Genomic DNA, 21,441 nt, shown 5'->3' on the forward strand with positions numbered 1-21,441 from the left:
AAGAAGAAGAACCCGTTCGGATGCAGGTGAACAGAAAACTCAACGTCTGGCTGAGCAGCTGCAGGAAACCAACCAGCAACAAGCAGCTCTGAATGAACTGTGACAAGGTGTTGTTTTCTCCCTCCCACCCCCCACCCCCCACCCCCCTCTCTCTGTCTTCTGTCTTCCGGGAACACTAATAGGCTCCATGCAGAGTAATGTGACCAATTGAATCATTCTCGCCGTGGAGCTGGAGGCTGCAGATCGAAGGAGCAGAGAGCTCAGTCCAGCTCCACACCGAGGAAACCTCTCCGGGTGACGCTTTCTCATCTTCTGCTCGGGACTCCTCGGGGATTTTAAAGGAACTAGTGGCCCTCTCTCCATTAGCCTCGGCCCCTTTCTCCTGCTGCAGACCTCAGACCAGCTCCCAGGTGAAAAGGTCAGAGGGCCGCTGTTCAGCCCTGACTGCGACCGTAGGTGAGTGCAAACAGCTGATGCAGGCCGAGCGGTGATAGCAGGACAATTACAAAACAGGATGACATGAATTGTGAGAACTTTATAGGCTTTGACAAGTTTCCTGTTTATCCTCAACTGAAATAATCTCTTCAATCCAGAGGTGTTAGAGCTGTGAGCCGTGAGGACATCTGACCCGTCCTGACGGGACAGCAGATGTGTTCACTTCAGTGTTACAGATGATTATTATCATTGTGTGAAGTAAACAGCTGCAGACTGAACGTTACATAAACCCCTGAGCTCCCCTCCAAGCTGCCTACACATTTCCACGAATTTCCTTTTCTTCAAATTTACGTGAGCAGAGATCGGTTAGAGACAGAAAATGGCTGACAAGGTTCTGTCACGCAAAACTGTCATTACGAAGAGATGATCACAGCAGAGTCTAAATGTTTCAGCCGCCTCAGGGAGTCCACGCTCCTCAGAGCAGCTACACACTGTTGTTTGCACCATCATACATTGAAACATCTCGGTGGGAGGAAACGACTATATTTTGATTGCACTGCATATGTCTCTGTACCTCGAGTTTATGTCATGGAGTCAAAACTGAAGAAGTATTCTCAGTCCATCGCTGTTAAGTTTCACAAAAATGGATATGTGAGATTGAACACGTAAACATAAAGGAGCATGGAACCTCACGTGATCACCAGTTATACACAGGACAGTTAATGTACTCCTCTCTGAGTGTAATCATCAATGAATTTAATGGAAAATATGAACTGAAAGGTCATCAGAAACTCACTGAACTCACACAGTCACATTATTTAAGCTGCAGAATTCACACACTTCATGATGTATGTGTACAAAAATAGGACAGGAAGCAGCTCTTCTGTAAAAATAGAGCATGATTGCATCTGTTTTTACAGGTTTAATCACCGACACATCTGAATCTACTAAAAATCATCAAGAGAATTAAGAGTTTAATCTAACATATGTGAAATTGCAATAATCCTAAAAGTTGGATTTAAAGTGCATCAATATAAGTCATATAAATACATTGTTCTTCTTTTGCAAAACGTTTCATGTGTTAGCCTCTAACACTGTGTCACTGATTAGGTAAAGATGGTTGTCTTAGTTAAATAGTGGGAAAAAAAAAATCAACAATGACCTTTTTAATATTTAACCAAAACTAGCCTCTTTCCCTGGCCAGTGTTTTGGTAGCCGTATGCTAACTACTAGTGGAACAGTGACTGTGGAACATCAAGCCCCGCCTCCTGCTCATGACCTCTGCTTACAACACCTCCTAAACTGGAAGGAAATGTGGTGAGCATAAACCAGGCAGCAATGATGTCTCACTCAGTACAGTGTGAACAGATGTATGTCTGCTCGAGGAATGCCTCCTCAGCAGTATTTATCTTAGTGTTACATCAGAACTGGAAAACACCTGAAAACAGAAGTCAGTCTTAATTCTTCAGACTTTTCTCCAATTATTTTCCAAGAACTGTAAATCTGTAGTCTGTCCGCACCGACCGTCGCTCAGTGAATACAGTCTGGGAACTCGGTTCGTATTAGCGTTAGCACAGCCGCTCTGAAGGGCGGACCAATCATAGACCAGTGTCGGTGGTTCACCGTGTTTGTCCCGTGATTGGACGGCTGGTGACAGTCGAGCACAAGTCTCAATGTAAACGCTCATCAGCTCGTCAGCTCATCATGCTGCTGTTTTTCATTAAAAAGCCTTTGGTGGACACGGTCGGTCGCTGTAGCGCTGGCAGAGTGTTGGACGGTTACCGCGTGAGCTGATTGATTAAAATCAACCCGAGGTCTACGCCCAGTAGGATGAACCATTGCAACTGGTTCTCTATGGAGGGTGGACAGACCATAATCCCTAAACATTCCAAGAGTACATGAAGTGACTCCTGTTCAGGTGTTTTAAATCACCTGAACAGACTTTGCCAATTAAAATCTCTCCAAGACAATAAGTTGGTTGATTTTCCATCGGTATGATATATGTTAACTTGCTTATTCTTTACGAAACCAGCTAAACATGTACTTTACATCCAAAGTGATCGCCAGAAACCCAACATGTTTTGGTTCCAGGAATAGTAGAACATGTTTATTTCATTTTCCTCTAGTGTGACGAGAAACAGCTCATCCATGTTGAGTCTGTGTTTCGGAGCTGGACGTGGTTAGCTTAGCTTAGCATTAAGCCTGCAGCCAGAGAAACAAATCCGAACTGAAAGAGTACATCTCCAAACATCTGTAAAGCTCAGTGCGTAAAATAGTACAGCATTTTATCTTTTACTGCAAGTTAGAGTGAGTGTGTGCAGCTTTATGAGGTCTGGTTGGTATCCTTGTAGCCCTCATTCAACCGGTCGAACCCCCCACTTCTGAGCCTGGTTCTGTTGGAGGTTTCTTCCTGTTAAAAGAGAATTTTTCCTTCCTTCTGTTGGAGGTTTCTTCCTGTTAAAAGATTGATTTTTCTTCCTTCTGTTGGAGGTTTCTTCCTGTTAGAAAAGTTTTTCATTAGTTCTGTTGGAGGTTTCTTTCTGTTAAAAGGTATTTTTTCTTTCTTTGTGTTTGAGGTTTCATCCTGCTGAAAGAAAGTTTGTCCTTCCTTCTGTTGGAGGTTTCTTCTGTTGAAATTTTTTCCTTCCTTGCGTGGGAGGTTTCTTCTGGTTAAAAGAGAGTTTTTCCTTCATTCTGTTGGAGGGTTATTCTGTTTCCTTTCTTCTGTTGGAGAATTCTTCCTGTTGAGAGCGAGTTTTTCCATCCTTTTGTTGGAGGTTTCTTCCTGTTAAAATACAGTTTTTTCTTCCTTCAGTTGGAGGTTCCATCCTGTTAAAAGGTATTTTTTTCTTTCTTTGTGTTTGAGGTTTCTTCTTGCTGAAAGAGAGTTTTTCCTTCTTTCTCTTGGAGGTTTCTTCCTGATATAAAAGTTTGTCACTGCTTCTGTTGGAGGTTTTTTCCTGTTAAAAGAGAGTTTTTGCTTCCTTATTTGGGAGGTTTCTTCCTGTTAAAAGGTAGCTTTTCGTTGCATCTGTTGGAGGTTTCTTCTGTTAAAAGGTAGTTTTTCATTGCCTCTGTTGGAGGTTTCTTCTGTTAAAAGGTAATTTTTTTCCTTCTGTTGGAGGTTTCTTCTGTTAAGAGCTTGGTTTTCCTTACTTATGTTGGAGGTTTCTTTCTTTTAAAAGGTATTTTTTCTTTCTCCGTGTTTGAGGTTTTGTCCTGCTGAAAGAGAGTTTTTCCTTCCTTCTGTTGGAGGTTTCTTCCCGTTAGAAAATTTCGTCATTGCTTCTGTTGGAGGTTTCTTCCTGTTAAAAGAGAGTATTTCCTTCCCTCTGTTAGAAGTTTTGTCCTGTTAAAAGGTAGTTTTTCATTGCTTCTGTTGGAGGTTTCTTTTGTTAAAAGTTAGTTGTTCCTTCTGTTGGAGGTATATTCTGTTTAAAAGGTAGTTTTTACTTCTGTTGGAGGTTTCTTCATTTTAAAAGGTAGTTGTTCATTGCTCCTGTTGGAGGTTTCTTCTGTTAAAAGGTAGTTTTTCCTTCCTTCTGTTGGAGTTTTTTTTTTTTTCACATTAAAAAAGAGAGTTTTTCCTTGCTTCTGTTGAAGGTTTTTTCCAGTTAAAACTTTTTTTTGCTGTTGGAGGTTTCTTCTGTCAAATGGTTTTTTTTCCTTCCTTCTTTTGGAGGTTTCTTCATGTAAGAAAAGTTTGTCATTGCTTCTGTTGGAGGTTTCTTTCTGTTAAAAAGTATTTTTTCTTTCTTCATGTTTGAGGTTTCACTCTGCTGAAAGAGAGTTTTTCTTTCCTTCTGTTGGAGGTTTCTTCCCCTTAGAAAAGTTTGTCATTGCTTCTTTTGGATGTTTCTTCCTGTTAAAAGAGAGTTTTTCCTTCCTTCTTTTGGAGGTTTCTTCCTGTTTGAAAAGTTCGTCATTGCTTCTGTTGGAGGTTTCGTCATGTTAAAAGTTAGTTGTTCCTTCTGTTGTAGGTATCTTCTAAGAGCTTGGTTTTCCTTACTTCTGTTGGAGGTTTCTTCCTGTTAAAAGAGTTTTTCCTTCCCTCTGTTGGAAGTTTCTTCCTGTTAAAATGTAGTTTTTCATTCCTTATTTTTTGGAAGTTTCTTCCTGTTAAAAGTTAGTTGTTCCTTCTGTTAGAGGTATCTTTTGTTTAAAAAGTAGTTTTTCGTTCAGCTGTAGGTATCTTCTTTTTAAAAGGTAGTTTTTCCTTCAGTTGGAGATTTTTTTTTTTCCAGTTAAAAGTTTTTTTTTTCCATTGGAGGTTTCTTCTTTTAAAAGGTTGTTTTCCCTTCCTTCTTTTAGAGGTTTCTTCCTGTTACAAAAGTTTGTCACTGCTTCTGTTGTAGGTTTCTTCCTGTTAAAAGACAGTTTTTCCTTGATTCTGTTGGAGGTTTCTTCTGTTAAAAGGTTGTTTGTCCTTCCTTCTGATGGCGGATTCTTCCGTTAAAAAGTAGTTTTTCCTTGCTTCTGTTGGATGTTTCTTCTGTTAAAAGGTTGTTTTTCCTTACTTCTGTTGGAGGTTTCTTCCTGTTCGAAAAGTTTGTCATTGCTTCTGTTGGAGGTTTCTTTCTGTTAAAAGAGAGTTTTTCCTTCCTTCTTTTGGAGGTTTCTTCCTGTTCGAAAAGTTCGTCATTGCTTCTGTTGGAGGTTTCTTCCTGTTAAAAGTTAGTTGTTCCTTCTGTTGAAGGTATCTTCTGTTTAAAAGGTAGTTTTTCCTTCAGTTGGAGGTTTCTTCTAAGAGCTTGGTTTTCCTTCCTTCTGTTGGAGGTTTCTTCCTGTTAAAAGAGTTTCTCCTTCCCTCTGTTGGAAGTTTCGTCCTGTTAAAATGTAGTTTTTCATTGCTTCTTTTGGAAGTCTCTTCCTGTTAAAAGTTAGTTGTTCCTTCTGTTGGAGGTATCTTCTGTTTAAAAGGTAGTTTTTCCTCCAGTTGTAGGTATCTTCTTTTTAAAAGGTAGTTTTTCCTTCAGTTGGAGGTTTCTTCTGTTAAGTGCTTGGTTTTCCTTCTGTTGGAGGTTTCTTCTGTTAAAAGACAGTTGGAGGTTTTTTCCAGTTAAGAGTACTTTTTTTTTCCATTGGAGGTTTCTTCTTTTAAAAGGTTGTTTTCCCTTCCTTCTTTTGGAGGTTTCTTCCTGTTACAAAAGTTCGTCACTGCTTCTGTTTTAGGTTTCTTCCTGTTAAAAGACAGTTTTTCCTTGATTCTGTTGGAGGTTTCTTCTGTTAAAAGGTTGGTCGTCCTTCCTTCTAATGGCGGATTCTTCCGTTAAAAAGTAGTTTTTCTTTGCTCCTTTTGGAGGTTTCTTCTGTTAAAAGGTAGTTTTTCCTTACTTCTGTTGGAGGTTTCTTCCTGTTAGAAAAGTTCGTCATTGCTTCTGTTGGAGGTTTATTTCTGTTAAAAAGTATTTTTTCTTTCTTCATGTTTGAGGTTTCATCCTGCGGAAAGAGAGTTTTTCTTTCCTTCTGTTGGAGATTTCTTCCCCTTAGAAAAGTTTGTCATTGCTTCTTTTGGAGGTTTCTTCCTGTTAAAAGTTAGTTGTTCCTGCAGTTGTAGGTATCTTCTTTTTAAAAGGTAGTTTTTCCTTCAGTTTGAGGTTTCTTCTAAGAGCTTGGTTTTCCTTACTTCTGTTGGAGGTTTCTTCCTGTTAAAAGAGTTTTCCCTTCCCTCTGTTGGAAGTTTCTTCCTGTTAAAATGTAGTTTTTCATTGCTTCCGTTGGAAGTTTCTTCCTGTCAAAAGGTAGTTGTTCCTTCTGTTGGAGGTATCTTCTGTTTAAAAGGTAGTTTTTCCTTCAGTTGGAGGTTTCTTCTGTTAAGAGCTTGGTTTTCCTTCTTTTGGAGGTTTCTTCTGTTAAAAGGTTGTTTTCCCTTCCTTCTTTTGGAGGTTTCTTCATGTTACAAAAGTTCGTCACTGCTTCTGTTGTAGGTTTCTTCCTGTTAAAAGACAGTTTTTCCTTGACTCTGTTGGAGGTTTCTTCTGTTAAAAGCTTGTTTTTCCTTCCTTCTGATGGCGGTTTCTTCCGTTAAAAAGTAGTTTTCCCTTCCTTCTGTTGGAAGTTTCTTCAGTTAAAAGTTTTTTTTTCCTTACTTCTGTTGGAGGTTTCTTCCTGTTCGAAAAGTTCATCATTGCTTCTGTTGGAGGTTTCTTCCTGTTAAAAGAGTTTTTCATGTCTTCTGCTGGAGGTTTCTTTCTTTAAAAAGGTATTTTTTCTTTCTTCGTGTTTGAGTTTTCATCCTACTGAAAGAGAGTTTTTCCTTCCTTCTGTTGGAGGTTTCTTCCCGTTAGAAAAATTCGTCACTGCTTCTGTTGTAGGTTTCTTACTGTTAAAAGACAGTTTTTTCGCGACTCTGTTGGAGGTTTCTTTTGTTAAAAGGTTTCTTTTCCTTCCTTCTGATGGCGGTTTCTTCTGTTAAAAAGTATTTTTTCCTTCCTTCTGTTGGAAGTTTCTTCAGTTAAAAGGTTGTTTTTCCTTATTTCTGTTGGAGGTTTCTTCCCGTTCGAAAAGTTTGTCATTGCTTCTGTTGGAGGTTTCTTTCTTTTAAAAGGTATTTTTTTTTTCTTTCTTCATGTTTGAGGTTTCATCCTGCTGAAAGAGAGTTTTTCCTTTCCTTTGTTGGAAGTTTCTTCCTGTTAAAAGAGTTTTTCCTTTCCTTTGTTGGAAGTTTCTTCCTGTTAAAAGGTAGTTGTTCTTTCTGTTGTAGGTATCTTCTGTTTAAAAGATCGTTTTTCCTTCAGTTGGAGGTTTCTTCTGTTAAGAGCTTGGTTTCCCTTACTTTTGTTGGAGGTTTCTTCCTCTTAAAAGAGTTTTTCCTTCCCTCTGTTGGAAGTTTCTTCCTGTTAAAAGGTAGTTGTTCCTTCTGTTGGAGGTATCTTCTTTTTAAAAGGTAGTTTTTCCTTCAGCTGTAGGTTTCTTCTGTTAAGAGCTTGGTTTTCCTTCTTTTGGAGGTTTCTTCCTGTTAGAAAAGTTCATCACTGCTTCTGTTGTAGGTTTCTTCTTTTTAAAATACAGTTTTTCCTTGGTTCTGTTGGAGGTTTCTTCTGTTAATAGGTTGTTTTTCCTTCCTTCTGTTGGCAGTTTCTTCCGTTAAAAAGTACTTTTTCCTTCCTTACGTTGGAAGTTTCTTCAGTTAAGAGGTTGTTTTTCCTTACTTCTGTTGGAGGTTTCTTCCTGTTCGAAAAGTTTGTCATTGCTTCTGTTGGAGGTTTCTTCCTGTTAAAAGAGTTTTTCCTTTCCTTTGTTGGAAGTTTCTTCCTGTTAAAAGGTAGTTGTTCATACTGTTGGAGGTATCTTCTTTTTAAAAGGTAGTTTTTCCGACAGTTGGAGGTTTCTTCTGTTAAGAGTTTTTTTTCGCCATTGGCGGTTTCTTCTGTTAAAAGGTTGTTTTCCCTTCCTTCTGTTGGAGGTTTCTTCTGTTAAAAGTTTTTTTTTTTTTTTTCCATTGGAGGTTTCTTCTGTTAAAAGGTTGTTTTCCCTTCCTTCTGTTGGAAGTTTCTTCCTGTTAGAAAAGTTCGTCACTGCTTCTGTTGTAGGTTTCTTCCTGTTAAAAGACAGTTTTTCCTTGATTCTGTTGGAGGTTTCTTCTGTTAAGAGCTTGGTTTTCCTTCTGTTGGAGGTTCCTTCTGTTAAAAGACTGTTTTTCCTTGCTTCTGTTGGAGGTTTTTTCCAGTTAAAAGGTTTTTTTTTTCCATTGGAGGTTTCTTCTTTTAAAAGGTTGTTTTCCCTTTTGTCTTTTGGAGGTTTCTTCCTGTCAGAAAAGTTCGTCATTGCTTCTGTTGGAGGTTTCTTTCTTTTAAAAGGTATTTTTTATTTCGTCGTGTTTGAGGTTTTGTCCTGCTGAAAGAGAGTTTTTCCTTCCTTCTTTTGGAGGTTTCTTCCCGTTAGAAAAGTTCGTCATTGCTTCTGTTGGAGGTTTCTTCCCGTTAGAAAAGTTCGTCATTGCTTCTGTTGGAGGTTTATTCCTGTTAAAAGAGTTTTTCATGTCTTCTGTTAGAGGTTTCACCTGCTGAAAGAGAGTTTTTCCTTCCTTCTTTTGGAGGTTTCTTCCCGTTAGAAAAGTTCGTCATTGCTTCTGTTGGAGGTCTATTCCTGTTAAAAGAGTCTTTCCTTCCCTTTGTTGGAAGTTTCTTCCTGTTAAAAGGTAGTTGTTCCTTCTGTTGGAGGTATCTTCTTTTTAAAAGGTCGTTTTTCCTACTGGTGGAGGTTTCCTCTGTTAAGAGCTTTGTTTTCCTTCTGTTGGAGGTTTCTTCTGTTAAAAGACAGTTTTTCCTTGCTTCTGTTGGAGGTATCTTCTTTTTAAAAGGTCGTTTTTCCTACTGGTGGAGGTTTCCTCTGTTAAGAGCTTTGTTTTCCTTCTGTTGGAGGTTTCTTCTGTTAAAAGGTTGTTTTCCCTTCCTTCTGTTGGAGGTTTCTTCCTGTTAGAAAAGTTCGTCACTGCTTCTGTTGTAGGTTTCTTCCTGTTAAAAGACAGTTTTTCCTCGATTCTGTTGGAAGTTTCTTCCTATTAAGAGTTATTCCTTGCTTCTTTTGGAGGTTTCTTCCTGTTCGAAAAGTTCATCATTGCTTCTGTTGAAGGTTTCTTCCTGCTAAAAGTTATTTGTTCCTTCTGTTGGAGGTATCTTCTTTTTAAAAGGCAGTTTTTCTTTCAGCTGGAGGTTTCTTCTTTTAAGAGCTTGCTTTTCCTTCTGTTGGAGGTTTCTTCTCTTAAAAGACAGTTTTTCCTTGCTTCTGTTGGATGTTTTTTCCAGTTAAAAGGTTTTTTTTTTCCATTGGAGGTTTCTTCTGTTAAAAGGTTGTTTTCCCTTCCTTCTTTTGGAGGTTTCTTCCTGTTAGAAAAGTTCATCACCGCTTCTGTTGTAGGTTTCTTCCTGTAAAAACAAGTTTTTCCTTGATTCTCTTGGAGGTTTCTTCTGTTAAAAGTTGTCCTTCCTTAATTCGGAGGTTTCTTCCAGTTAAATGAGAGTTTTTCCTTGATTCTGTTGGGGGTTTCTTCTGTTAAAAGGTTGTTTTTCCTTCCGTCTGTCGGATGTTTCTTCCTGTTAGAAAAGTTTGTCATTGCTTCTGTTGGAGGTTTCTTTCTGTTAAAAGGTATTCTTTCTTTCTTCGTGTTTGAGGTTTCATCCTGCTGAAAGAGAGTTTTTCCTTCCTTCTTTTGGAGGTTTCTTCCTGTTAGAAAAGTTTGTCATTGCTTCTGTTGGAGGTTTCTTCCTGTTAAAAGAGTTTTTTTTCCTTCCCTCTTTTGGAAGTTTATTCCTGTGAAAAGCTAGTTTTTCATTGCTTCTGTTGGAAGTTTCTTCCTGTCAAAAGGTAGTTGTTCTTTCTGTTGAAGGGATCTTCTGTTTAAAAGGTGGTTTTTCCTTCAGTTGGAGGTTTATTCTGTTAAAAGGTTGTTTTCCCTTCCTTCTGTTGGAGGTTTCTTCCTGTTAGAAAAGTTCGTCACTGCTTCTTTTGGAGGTTTCTTCCTGTTCGAAAAGTTCGTCATTGCTTCTGTTGAAGGTTTCTTCCTGTTAAAAGTTATTTGTTCCTTCTGTTGGAGGTTTCTGTTTAAAAGGTAGTTTTTACTTCAGTTGGAGGTTTCTTCTGTTAAGAGCTTGGTTTTCCTTACTTCTGTTGGAGGTTTCTTCCCCTTCAAAGAGTTTTTCTTTCCCTCTGTTGGACGTTTCTTCCTGTTAAAAGGTAGTTGTTCCTTCTGTTGGAAGTATCTTCTTTTTAAAAGGCAGTTTTTCTTTCAGCTGGAGGTTTCTTCTTTTAATAGCTTGGTTTTCCTTCTGTTGGAGGTTTCTTCTCTTAAAAGACAGTTTTTCCTTGCTTCTGTTGGATGTTTCTTCCAGTTAAAAGTTTTTTTTTTCCATTGGAGGTTTCTTCTGTTAAAAGGTTGTTTTCCCTTTCTTCTTTTGGAGGTTTCTTCCTGTTAGAAAAGTTCATCACTGCTTCTGTTGTAGGTTTCTTCCTGTAAAAACAAGTTTTTCCTTGATTCTCTTGGAGGTTTCTTCTGTTAAAAGTTGTCCTTCCTTAATTCTGAGGTTTCTTCCAGTTAAATGAGAGTTTTTCCCTGATTCTGTTGGGGGTTTCTTCTGTTAAAAGGTTGTTTTTCCTTCCTTCTGATGGTGGTTTCTTCCGTTAAAAAAGTAGTTTTTCCTTCCTTCTGTTGGATGTTTCTTCCTGTTAGAAAAGTTTGTCATTGCTTCTGTTGGAGGTTTCTTTCTGTTAAAAGGTATTCTTTCTTCGTGTTTGAGGTTTCTTCCTGTTAAAAGAGTTTTTCCTTCCTTTGCTTTTTCTCCCTTAAAGGGGAGTTTTCTTTCCCAGCTTACGTCGGAATTGTTGAAATGTTGGGTCCCTCTGCATAATGGTGCTGTAAGGACTTTAATGTGTTCAGTACCATGAAATAACCTGTGTTGTGATTTGGCGCTATACAAATATAATTGAATTGTGTCTGCACTGAGACTCAGTTGAAACCAGCCCTACCACCACACACTGGAGATGCATAACAGAGAAGGTGGGATGATGGATGGATGGATGCATCACTTTCTCCAAAAAGATTTAATATTTGTATTGAAACAGATTAAACCAACATGTTAACCAGCAGACGTGTTTGTAGTTGTATTTTTGAACTGTGGACAGAGTCGCTCAGGTGATCCACATCCTGACTCTCCACTGAACACAGACATCAGATCGGTTGTGACATTCTAGCCTGTTTTCATGTACTTGTGTTCTGGGTGATCCAGTGACCGAGCTGACTGAGAGATGAAGCTCAGGCAGCATGTGGCTCTCATGTGACCACCTTGCTGAGTGTAATCAGCCTGCTGTTTCTCGGCCTTAGGAAGATTAATGTGATCCCCATTCAGCTGCACGTTCAGTCCACACACTCCCTACAGTCTGCAGTCACCGCTGCTGATGTCACTCACGTCTTCATAAACAAACATATAATGTGGTCACATGTTGATAACTTCACTTCCGACTAAAGGTTTTTTGAAGTGTTTTGTTGTCATTGATTCACTTTTTTCATATTGTGTTTCTACAAGTCGTGACATCTTTTAAAAATGTTGTAATTATTTTGTTGTCATGTTGACGACGTTCACAGAAAATGTATGAGAAGGTGGGAATGTGCTGTATGCTGTAATTGGTGAGCAGGATGAGTGCAGTGCAGTCAGTTTAAAGCTCCCTGCAGATGAAGACGCATTCCTACTCTGCATGTCGCTGTGTTCTTCAGACAGAGTCCCAGCTGGGACCTGCTCTAATCTCCTGGCAACAATATTGACATAGAAATAGAAACTCTGGAGAGGACAGGACTCTAGCTGTCTGCCTGTCCCGACTGCCTCCACATATATCTGCTGCACATACCTAAGTTCTGCATGAATTAGAGTGAAGCTGTCGACATAATGTGGGATTTAAAGGAACAGTCCCACATTTTTACCCAGAATCACATGAAAAGATGGATATTTGTCATACTCAGGACTTGTTTAGTGAAATGAACTGCTGGACTGCATCTATAAGAAACTAAATAATTCCAAACCTTCAGTAGAGCAATATGCTAACATGCTCGCAGTGCTAAAGCGAAACTGATGTTCAGCAGGTTTACAATGTTTATATTTAGTTTAGCCTGTTAGCATGTGAGCTAAAGTACAAAGGAAGCTGATATGAATGTCATCAGTGATGCCATACTCAGGAACCAAAGTTTTTAAATTACATTTCTGGACAGAATTAAAACTAGATTATTGCAAAACGTCCTTTAACATCCATTCAGCAGTTCATAACAATCGATTTTACTCCCACCAACCAGCAGCAGGCGCATGGTGGCAGCAGGAAGCAGCAGAAGGGACAACGCTATCTCCTCTGTGGGGAACTAATGAACCAGAGTCCCAAATATCCATGAAATAAACTGTGCAGGCTACCGAGCTAACGAGGCTCCCTCATCTGTGTTTCTATTCTAAAAACGGGTGTTAGATGACTCACAAGATGTCGCAGGATAGCAAACACAAGAGGAGTGACTCATCAGGACGAACATGTGACCGTGGTCCTGGCCCCTACCTGTCCTGGCCCTCCACCGGCCATTGGCACTGTAGTAACATGCTCGGCTGTTTTATCTTTTCATTTCAGGATCACCTTCACTTCTCCTGCAATCATGACAACCAAGTCCAACAGCTGCGTGCTGGGTGGGAAGACATCCTGCTCTCCCCTGCTGTCCTCTCCACCTCGCCAGCGCCTGGTCACCAAAGATGGACACTGTGCGCTCCGTCCCCCCCTCTGCACCTCAGGCTCGTGGCGCCGGGCCCCGGGCCGGGCCTGGCTGCTGGCAGCGCAGGACCTGTGGGGACTGTTGGTGGGTCTGCGCTGGAGGTGGGTCCTAATGGCCTTCTGCGCCTCCTTCCTCGCCCACTGGTTGGTGTTTGCCTGCCTGTGGTACTTGCTGGCCCATCTCAACGGAGACCTGGCTGTGCAGGATCACGACGCCCCCCCGCAGGGGCACGTGGTCTGTGTGAAACACATCACGAGCTTCACCGCTGCCTTCTCCTTCTCCCTGGAGACGCAGCTGACTATCGGCTATGGCACCATGTTCCCCAGCGGAGACTGTCCTAGTGCCATCGCACTGCTGGCTGTGCAGATGCTGCTGGGGCTGATGCTGGAGGCCTTCATCACAGGTACAACGCTCTCACTACACCATCACTACCGAGGACACCACGCTCTCACTACACCATCACTACCGAGGACACCACGCTCTCACTACACCATCACTACCGAGGACACCACGCTCTCACTACACCATCACTACCGAGGACACCACGCTCTCACTACACCATCACTACCGAGGACACCACGCTCTCACTACACCATCACTACCGAGGACACCACGCTCTCACTACACCATCACTACCGAGGACACCACGCTCTCACTACACCATCACTACCGAGGACACAACGCTCTCACTACACCATCACTACCGAGGACACCACGCTCTCACTACACCATCACTACCGAGGACACCACGCTCTCACTACACCATCACTACCGAGGACACCACGCTCTCACTACACCATCACTACCGAGGACACAACGCTCTCACTACACCATCACTACCGAGGACACAACGCTCTCACTACACCATCACTACCGAGGACACCACGCTCTCACTACACCATCACTACCGAGGACACCACGCTCTCACTACACCATCACTACCGAGGACACAACGCTCTCACTACACCATCACTACCGAGGACACAACGCTCTCACTACACCAACACTACAGAGGACACCACGCTCTCACTACACCAACACTACCGAGGACACAACGCTCCACACTACACCAACACTACCGAGGACACAACGCTCCACACTACACCAACACTACCGAGGACACCACACTCTCACTACACCATCACTACCGAGGACACAACGCTCCACACTACACCAACACTACAGAGGACACCACGCTCTCACTACACCATCACTACAGAGGACACAACGCTCCACACTACACCATCAGTACCGAGGACACCACGCTCCACACTACACCAATACTACCGAGGACATAACGCTCCACACCACACCATCACTACCGAGGACACCACGCTCCACACTACACCAACACTACAGAGGACACAACGCTCCACACTACACCATCACTACCGAGGACACAACGCTCCACACTACACCAACACTACCGAGGACACAACGCTCCACACTACACCATCACTACCGAGGACACAACGCTCCACACTACACCAACACTACCGAGGACACAACACTCTCACTACACCAACACTACAGAGGACACAACGCTCCACACTACACCATCAGTACCGAGGACACCACGCTCCACACTACACCAACACTACCGAGGACATAACGCTCCACACTACACCATCACTACCGAGGACACCACGCTCTCACTACACCATCACTACCGAGGACACCACGCTCTCACTACACCATCATTACCGAGGACACAACGCTCTCACTACACCATCACTACCGAGGACACCACGCTCTCACTATACCATCACTACCGAGGACACAACGCTCTCACTACACCATCACTACCGAGGACACCACGCTCTCACTACACCATCACTACCGAGGACACCACGCTCTCACTACACCATCACTACCGAGGACACAACGCTCTCACTACACCATCACTACCGAGGACACAACGCTCTCACTACACCATCACTACCGAGGACACCACACTCTCACTACACCATCACTACAGAGGACACCACGCTCCACACTACACCATCACTACAGAGGACACCACACTCTCACTACACCATCACTACAGAGGACACAACGCTCCACACTACACCAACACTACAGAGGACACCACACTCTCACTACACCATCACTACCGAGGACACAACGCTCCACACTACACCAACACTACAGAGGACACCACGCTCTCACTACACCAACACTACAGAGGACACAACGCTCCACACTACACCATCAGTACCGAGGACACCACGCTCCACACTACACCAATACTACCGAGGACATAACGCTCCACACTACACCATCACTACCGAGGACACAACGCTCCACACTACACCAACACTACAGAGGACACAACGCTCCACACTACACCATCACTACCGAGGACACAACGCTCCACACTACACCAACACTACCGAGGACACCACACTCTCACTACACCATCACTACCGAGGACACAACGCTCCACACTACACCAACACTACAGAGGACACCACGCTCTCACTACACCAACACTACAGAGGACACAACGCTCCACACTACACCATCACTACCGAGGACACAACGCTCCACACTACACCAACACTACTGAGGACACCACGCTCCACACTACACCAACACTACAGAGGACACAACGCTCCACACTACACCATCACTACCGAGGACACAACGCTCCACACTACACCAACACTACCGAGGACACAACGCTCCAAACTACACCATCACTACCGAGGACACAACGCTCCACACTACACCAACACTACCGAGGACACAACACTCTCACTACACCATCACTACCGAGGACACCACGCTCTCACTACACCATCACTACAGAGGACACAACGCTCCACACTACACCATCAGTACCGAGGACACCACGCTCCACACTACACCAACACTACCGAGGACATAACGCTCCACACCACACCATCACTACCGAGGACACCACGCTCCACACTACACCAACACTACAGAGGACACAACGCTCCACACTACACCATCACTACCGAGGACACCACGCTCTCACTACACCATCACTACCGAGGACACAACGCTCCACACTACACCAACACTACCGAGGACACAGCTGCAAGCGCCTCGGTCTGGACCGCATCACTGTCAATAATAACGTTAACACACCCTCCAGTGTCATATAGAGATTATACAACAAGTTACCAACCTAAATAATAGTAATCTAAATGTGTTCATATTGTGGGACAATTTACTCTCAAAATACATAACTTTCATTTCCATGGTAACACATGGGGTATGACTAACAACTGGAAAACAATCAGTCTCGTCAGTAAACTCTTACGTAACGTACGTAATGTTTGCTACTGCAGGAAGTAGTCCAACCCTTAGCAACCACCTAAACTGCTCAGCTAGCTCAGTCTGGTTGGAACTAAGATATCTAATGAACAAAAATATCGGATGAACAAAGATATATGATGAACAAAGATATCTGATGTGCAAAGATATATTATGAACAAAGATATCTGAGAAACAAAGATATCTGATGAACAAAGATATCCAATGAACAAAGATATCTGATGAACAAAGATATAGGATAAACAAAGATATCTGGTAAACAAAGATATCTGATGAACAAAGATATCCATGAACTCCTGTGTTTTTAACATTTTAGCTCCGTGTCATGTGTTCAAACCAAACCGGTCCAGCTAGCCTCCTCTAGGACTGTAAGTGCGTGACTATCCGTGGTGTTACGGTACGGGTGCTCAGAGCGACCAAAAAGGACCAAAAGAGACCCGACTTCACCAAATGGGTCATTTAATAGAACTATAACAAGTAGAAACTACATTATATTACATATTATATGAAACTCAGTTCTAATTCTATTTTCCCATTGAGGAGGTGGAGGGATATTTGTAGTGATGAGCAGGATGTGATGTCATGATGATTTGTTCATAATGTTCAGTCGACCAATCAGATCCCTAGGGCAGAGCTATTGGTTGTATAATTACACAACAGGAGCCGAGCTGGAGCCCAAAGAAAATACCATATCGGTCAAAACCTATTTTTTTTCTCTGCTCATCTTAAAAAATATGGTCTGTTTTGGATTCACACCTTTTATTAGTAACTCTCTTGATGATGCATCCAATTCTCCAGTAACTTGAGTTTACGTATCCATCAAACTTAAAGCAAACCCCTGTCAGTCATCTTCAGTGATGTTTAACCAAACTGCTCCTGACCTAAACCAGTGATCTCCAAAACATCCGTTCATGTCCTCCTCCAACACTGCGTGGATGGAGACCTGCTGCATTACAGTTTGTTTGTAGCCTTGATCTTCTAACAGTAATCTGGAAACAAAGGTCTATGAAGCACTGTGAAGCAGTTACACGCAAAATAGTTTCAAAGCTTGTAATGCAGACAAAATGTGACATCTGCTGGTGATGCTCAGTATTGCAAGAAAAAGTAAACCTTAAAAGATTGGGCCACTTAAAGCAACAGATGTAGTTATATTGTACTTTCCACTGCGCTGCATTTCTCTGACAGTTAGTTACTTTACAGTTTAATATTTTTATTAAACATGTGATATTCTCATAAAATACATTGCTAAATATTAAAACAGTGGTTCTCACCCTTTGGCCTTTCACCTCTCACCATGTGCCAGGCTTCAGTTGTGTATGACACCAGAGAGATGTTTCCCCTCTCAACCTCTCACATGTGCTCCTTCATCATGGAACCATATCATTAAACTGAACTATGAATTATCGTGTTTTAATGTTATTAATTTGGTGTCCCTTCATCTTGTGCTTTTTGAACATTTTGCAGTTTTACCTTGGCTGCTGATGTCAGGAACGGCTGTGATTTACTGCAGTAACGATGTCCAAACATCTCACCATGTTGTTATATTGAAGTCTCATTGTTTTAACCTTCAGGTGCATTTTTAGCCAAGATTGCACGTCCCCAGAAGCGAGCAGGAGCCATCCAGTTCAGCCCTCAGGTGGTGGTGGGGCAGCATCAGGGCCAGACGTGCCTCATGCTGCGAGCCACCAACCTGCTGCAGCGCCCTCTGGTGGATGTAAAGGTGAGTGCCGTGCTCTATGAGGAGCACGAAGGTCAAGCTCTGCACCAGACCTCGCTGGACTTCCACCTGGACCATTTGGGCCAGCAGCCGTGCCCCTTCTTCATTTTCCCGCTGACATTTTACCACCCATTGGACCAGCAGAGCCCTCTGTACCCCGCCCTGTGTGAGGGCACCTCCACCCACTTTGAGCTGGTGGTATTCCTGTCAGCCTTACAGGAGGGAACTGGAGACTCCTGCCAGAAGAGGACCTCATATCTGCGCCAAGAAATCCAGTTTGACCGCCGCTTTGTTCCGGCCCTAGGGCTGGATGCTCGGGGGAGGTACATGGTGAGTGGCCATCACTTCGAAACTGCCCACTCAAAGGAGCCTTTGAACAAGGACTGTGTGGTGCAGATCAACGGGGATGGCAGCGACAGGATGGAGTAAGACGGCTGAAGCGGAGGGAAGTTCCTGACGATGGCCAGGGTAACAAAGCAGGCAGGAGGTATTTGATTTAATCTGGTAAATCTGAACGTATGTTTAAACATTTAAAATCCAAATGTACGTCACATAGATGCTGCTGTGGGCTCCCTCAGCTCGTCTATCCACTCACTGGGAGTTCTCAGTGCGACCGGAGGAGCCCATCACTACTACCAGTCGTGTTGGTTGGAACAGCTAACCAGTAGAGGGTGCTGTAGGCAGATACTGTTCATTACAACTTGTTCGTTTGTTTTTTTCTATTGTTCTGGCCAACAGTTTACCAGGATAACATATGCACCAAATTAATACTGGAGTTGTTAGACCAAGACTCACAGTCCTGGAAACACATCCAGCATTACACACCAGTAGTCAGATGATCCGACAGGTCGGACACAAACCTCGGTGTTACACGTATCAACTTATTTTAAAAAGAGGAAACGAAATGTTTAAAACAATATTTGCGGGAGCTTGCAAATGTTTTACAATTCATGCAATTTTTCTACAAAAATTTTATCATCAGAATCTGAGCTGAAAGTATTAAAACATAAAGTAAATCTTTTTAAACAAAACTCTCTTTATTAACAACAATAACTCCTCATTTCCAATCAGAAAGTCTCTGCTCCTGTTTTCATCTCCAAATAAAACTCTGTTCACCGGAGGAACAGGAACAAGAGGAGAAACAGGAAGTGACGGGGTTTGTGGGAAATGTGTTCTTCACATTAAAATGATGATTAAATGTTTGTGATCAAAGGAAGTGATTCCATATTACTGGATGTTAAATGAGTTTTCTCCACACGTCCAGTTGTCAGAGACGTCTCTTTGTTTGTTTCATCCAGCAGGTCTATGTGTTGAATGAACATGAATTAAACAGCATCTAAAGCTCTTATTTTGACAGCTGATGTAGTCCTTGGAGTCTATATGATTATTCTATTATGATGTGCAGTAGCTTTATTATCAAAGGAAGTGATCACATATTTATGCCTTTATTGGGTACATTTTTCTTTCTCCACTTGCAATTTTTTCTAATTCTCACCATTTTACACAAAATATTCACTTAAAAGTCTGGAAATTACTAAATCAAACATTTCTGATCGCAACAATCCTGGAGGGACTGTTAAATAAATACTTAATACACTGCTCAAAAAATAAAGGGAACACTTAAACAACATCCCAGATCTCAATGAATGAAATGTTCCAGTTCAAATCTTGATTCATTACATAGTGGAATGTGTTGAGAACAAAATAACATCAGAATGATCAATGGAAATCAGAATCATTATCCATGGAGGTCTGGATTCAGAATCATACTCCAAATAAAAGTGGACAAATCAGATCACAGGCTGATCCAACTTCTGTGGAGATTCCTGAAGACAAGTCCAAATGAGTCTCAGTAGTGTGTGTGTCCTCCACGTGCCTGTATCACTCCCTACAACGCCTGGGCATGCTCCTGATGAGACCACGGATGTTCTCCTGAGGGATCTCCTCCCAGACCCGGATCAAAGCATCGGTCCACTCCCGGACAGTCTGCGGTGGACGTGGCGTCGGAGGACGGAACGAGACGCGATGTCCCGGATGTGCTGGATTGGATTCAGGTCTGGGGGACGGGCGGGCCGGTCCGTAGCATCGATGCCTTCATCGTGCAGGAACTGCTGACACACTCCAGCCACATGAGGCCGAGCATTGTCCTGCATCAGAAGAACCCAGGACCCGCTGCACCAGCAGATGGTCTTCAACGGGTCTGAGGATCTCATCCCGGGACCTGATGGCAGTCAGGGTACCTCTGGCTAGCACACGGAGGGCTGCCCTCATGGAGTCTGTTTCTGACAGTTTGAGCAGAAACATGCACATTAGTGGCCTGCTGGAGGTCATTTTGTAGGGCTCTGGCAGCGCTCCTCCTGCTCCTCCTTGCACAAAGGAGCAGATAGCGGTCCCGCTGCCGGGTTGTTGTCCTCCTACGGCCCCCTCCACGTCTCCTGGTGGACCGGCCCGTCTCCCGGTATGTCCTCCGTCCTCTTGACACTGCTGACAGACGCAGCAAACCTTCTTGCCACAGCGTGCATTGATGTGCCATCCTGGATGAGCTGCACTACCTGAACAACTTCTGTGGGTTGGAGACACCTCATGCTCCCTCTAGTGGTGAGGACACTGGCAAAATGCAAAAGGGACCAACGATCATCCAGAAAGGACGAGGACAGAGAAACGGTCTGTGGTCACCACCTGCAGAACCGTTCCTTTATAGGGTTGTCTTGATAATTGCCTCATTTCCACCTGTTTGTTCCATTTGTACAACAGCAGGTGAAACTGATCCACAATCAGTGTTGATCCAAACTGGACACGTTGATTTCACAGAAGTGGGATTGATTGGAGTTACATTGAGTTGTTTAAGTGTTCCCTTTATTTTTTGGAGCAGTGTAATTTCTGTGTTGCATTCTGTGATGTCAGGAACGACTCGTCATGCATCATACCTGATGCATGACGAGAACTATACAAATAAAACCCAAATTGTAATAAACCAGATTTCTTTTAAATTTAGTAAAAGTGAATTTTATATTTCCTGATCTTTGTTGGGCTTTGTCATTGGATAGAGTATGATCGAGCTATGTTTGAAAATAAGTGGTTCAGTTATGACTTTCAGTTTCAGTTCCACTTCAACTCCAGTCATCAGCGTGTCTCTATGTAAGTATCTCAGTTATGATCATAATCAGGTTCCCATTAAAACCTGGAGAAGTCTGGTTCTGAATCCCTGCAGACATGATAAACACCAGTATCCAAGTTATTGACTTCTTGCTATGTGAACAGCTAAGTGAGAAATACCCCCTCCGTCCACCAGAGCGCGTCTGTGTCACGCACATACAGCAGGGTCAGAGTAGGTCATGGTACGAAGGTCATGTCTGAATACGGCGGTCGGGCGGTCGAATGGATCAAACCCAGGAAACCAGGGCAAGTCGTTTTCTCCTAAACAGAACTGTGAGGTTGTTGTTGGCTCAACCCAAAGCTTTCACGGCCAGTTGACTTAAAAAAATAACAAATAAAGATCATAACCTTATCTGTTGTTATGCAACCCACAGCCAACTGTGGCCCATTCAAGAGGCTGCCGGTAGCTGTTATTCTGTTAAGCTGTTATTCTGTTTCTAATTTGCAGTTTTGATTGGGCAAAAGTCAAATTTAGTTTGGTTTAAATGATTTTCAAATCTCCCTCTGGTTTGGTTTCCATGCTGGCCCGTCTGAACAACAACTACAATCCACTCGCTCCAAAAGTAGGACTCCGCCTTTGGTTACTGTGACA

At 42.7% G+C, this 21,441-nt stretch overlaps 1 protein-coding gene across 1 annotated transcript; it reads left to right on the forward strand.

Annotated features, from left to right (window-relative positions):
• The first annotated feature begins 234 nt into the window (after positions 1–234).
• Positions 235–18,445, forward strand: kcnj13 (potassium inwardly rectifying channel subfamily J member 13). Its single transcript, XM_069166576.1, has 3 exons — positions 235–456; positions 12,532–13,073; positions 17,548–18,445. Exons 2-3 carry the CDS (start codon positions 12,557–12,559, stop codon positions 18,120–18,122), a joined length of 1,092 nt encoding a protein of 363 aa, XP_069022677.1. The 5' UTR covers positions 235–456; positions 12,532–12,556; the 3' UTR covers positions 18,123–18,445.
• Positions 18,446–21,441: the final 2,996 nt, after the last annotated feature.

Source organism: Embiotoca jacksoni, unplaced genomic scaffold, assembly GCF_022577435.1.
Source record: "Embiotoca jacksoni isolate LCO1_2020_lvr unplaced genomic scaffold, fEmbJac1.0.p SCAF_39, whole genome shotgun sequence".
Classification (NCBI taxonomy): Eukaryota; Metazoa; Chordata; class Actinopteri; family Embiotocidae; genus Embiotoca; species Embiotoca jacksoni.

Bases quoted from the DNA above. Each gene is read 5' to 3' on its own strand.
- kcnj13 (XM_069166576.1), top strand. From the start codon at position 12,557: ATGACAACCAAGTCCAACAGCTGCGTGCTGGGTGGGAAGACATCCTGC. The intron at 13,074-17,547 runs GTACAACGCTCT...TTTAACCTTCAG, and splicing joins GCTGGAGGCCTTCATCACAG to GTGCATTTTTAGCCAAGATT.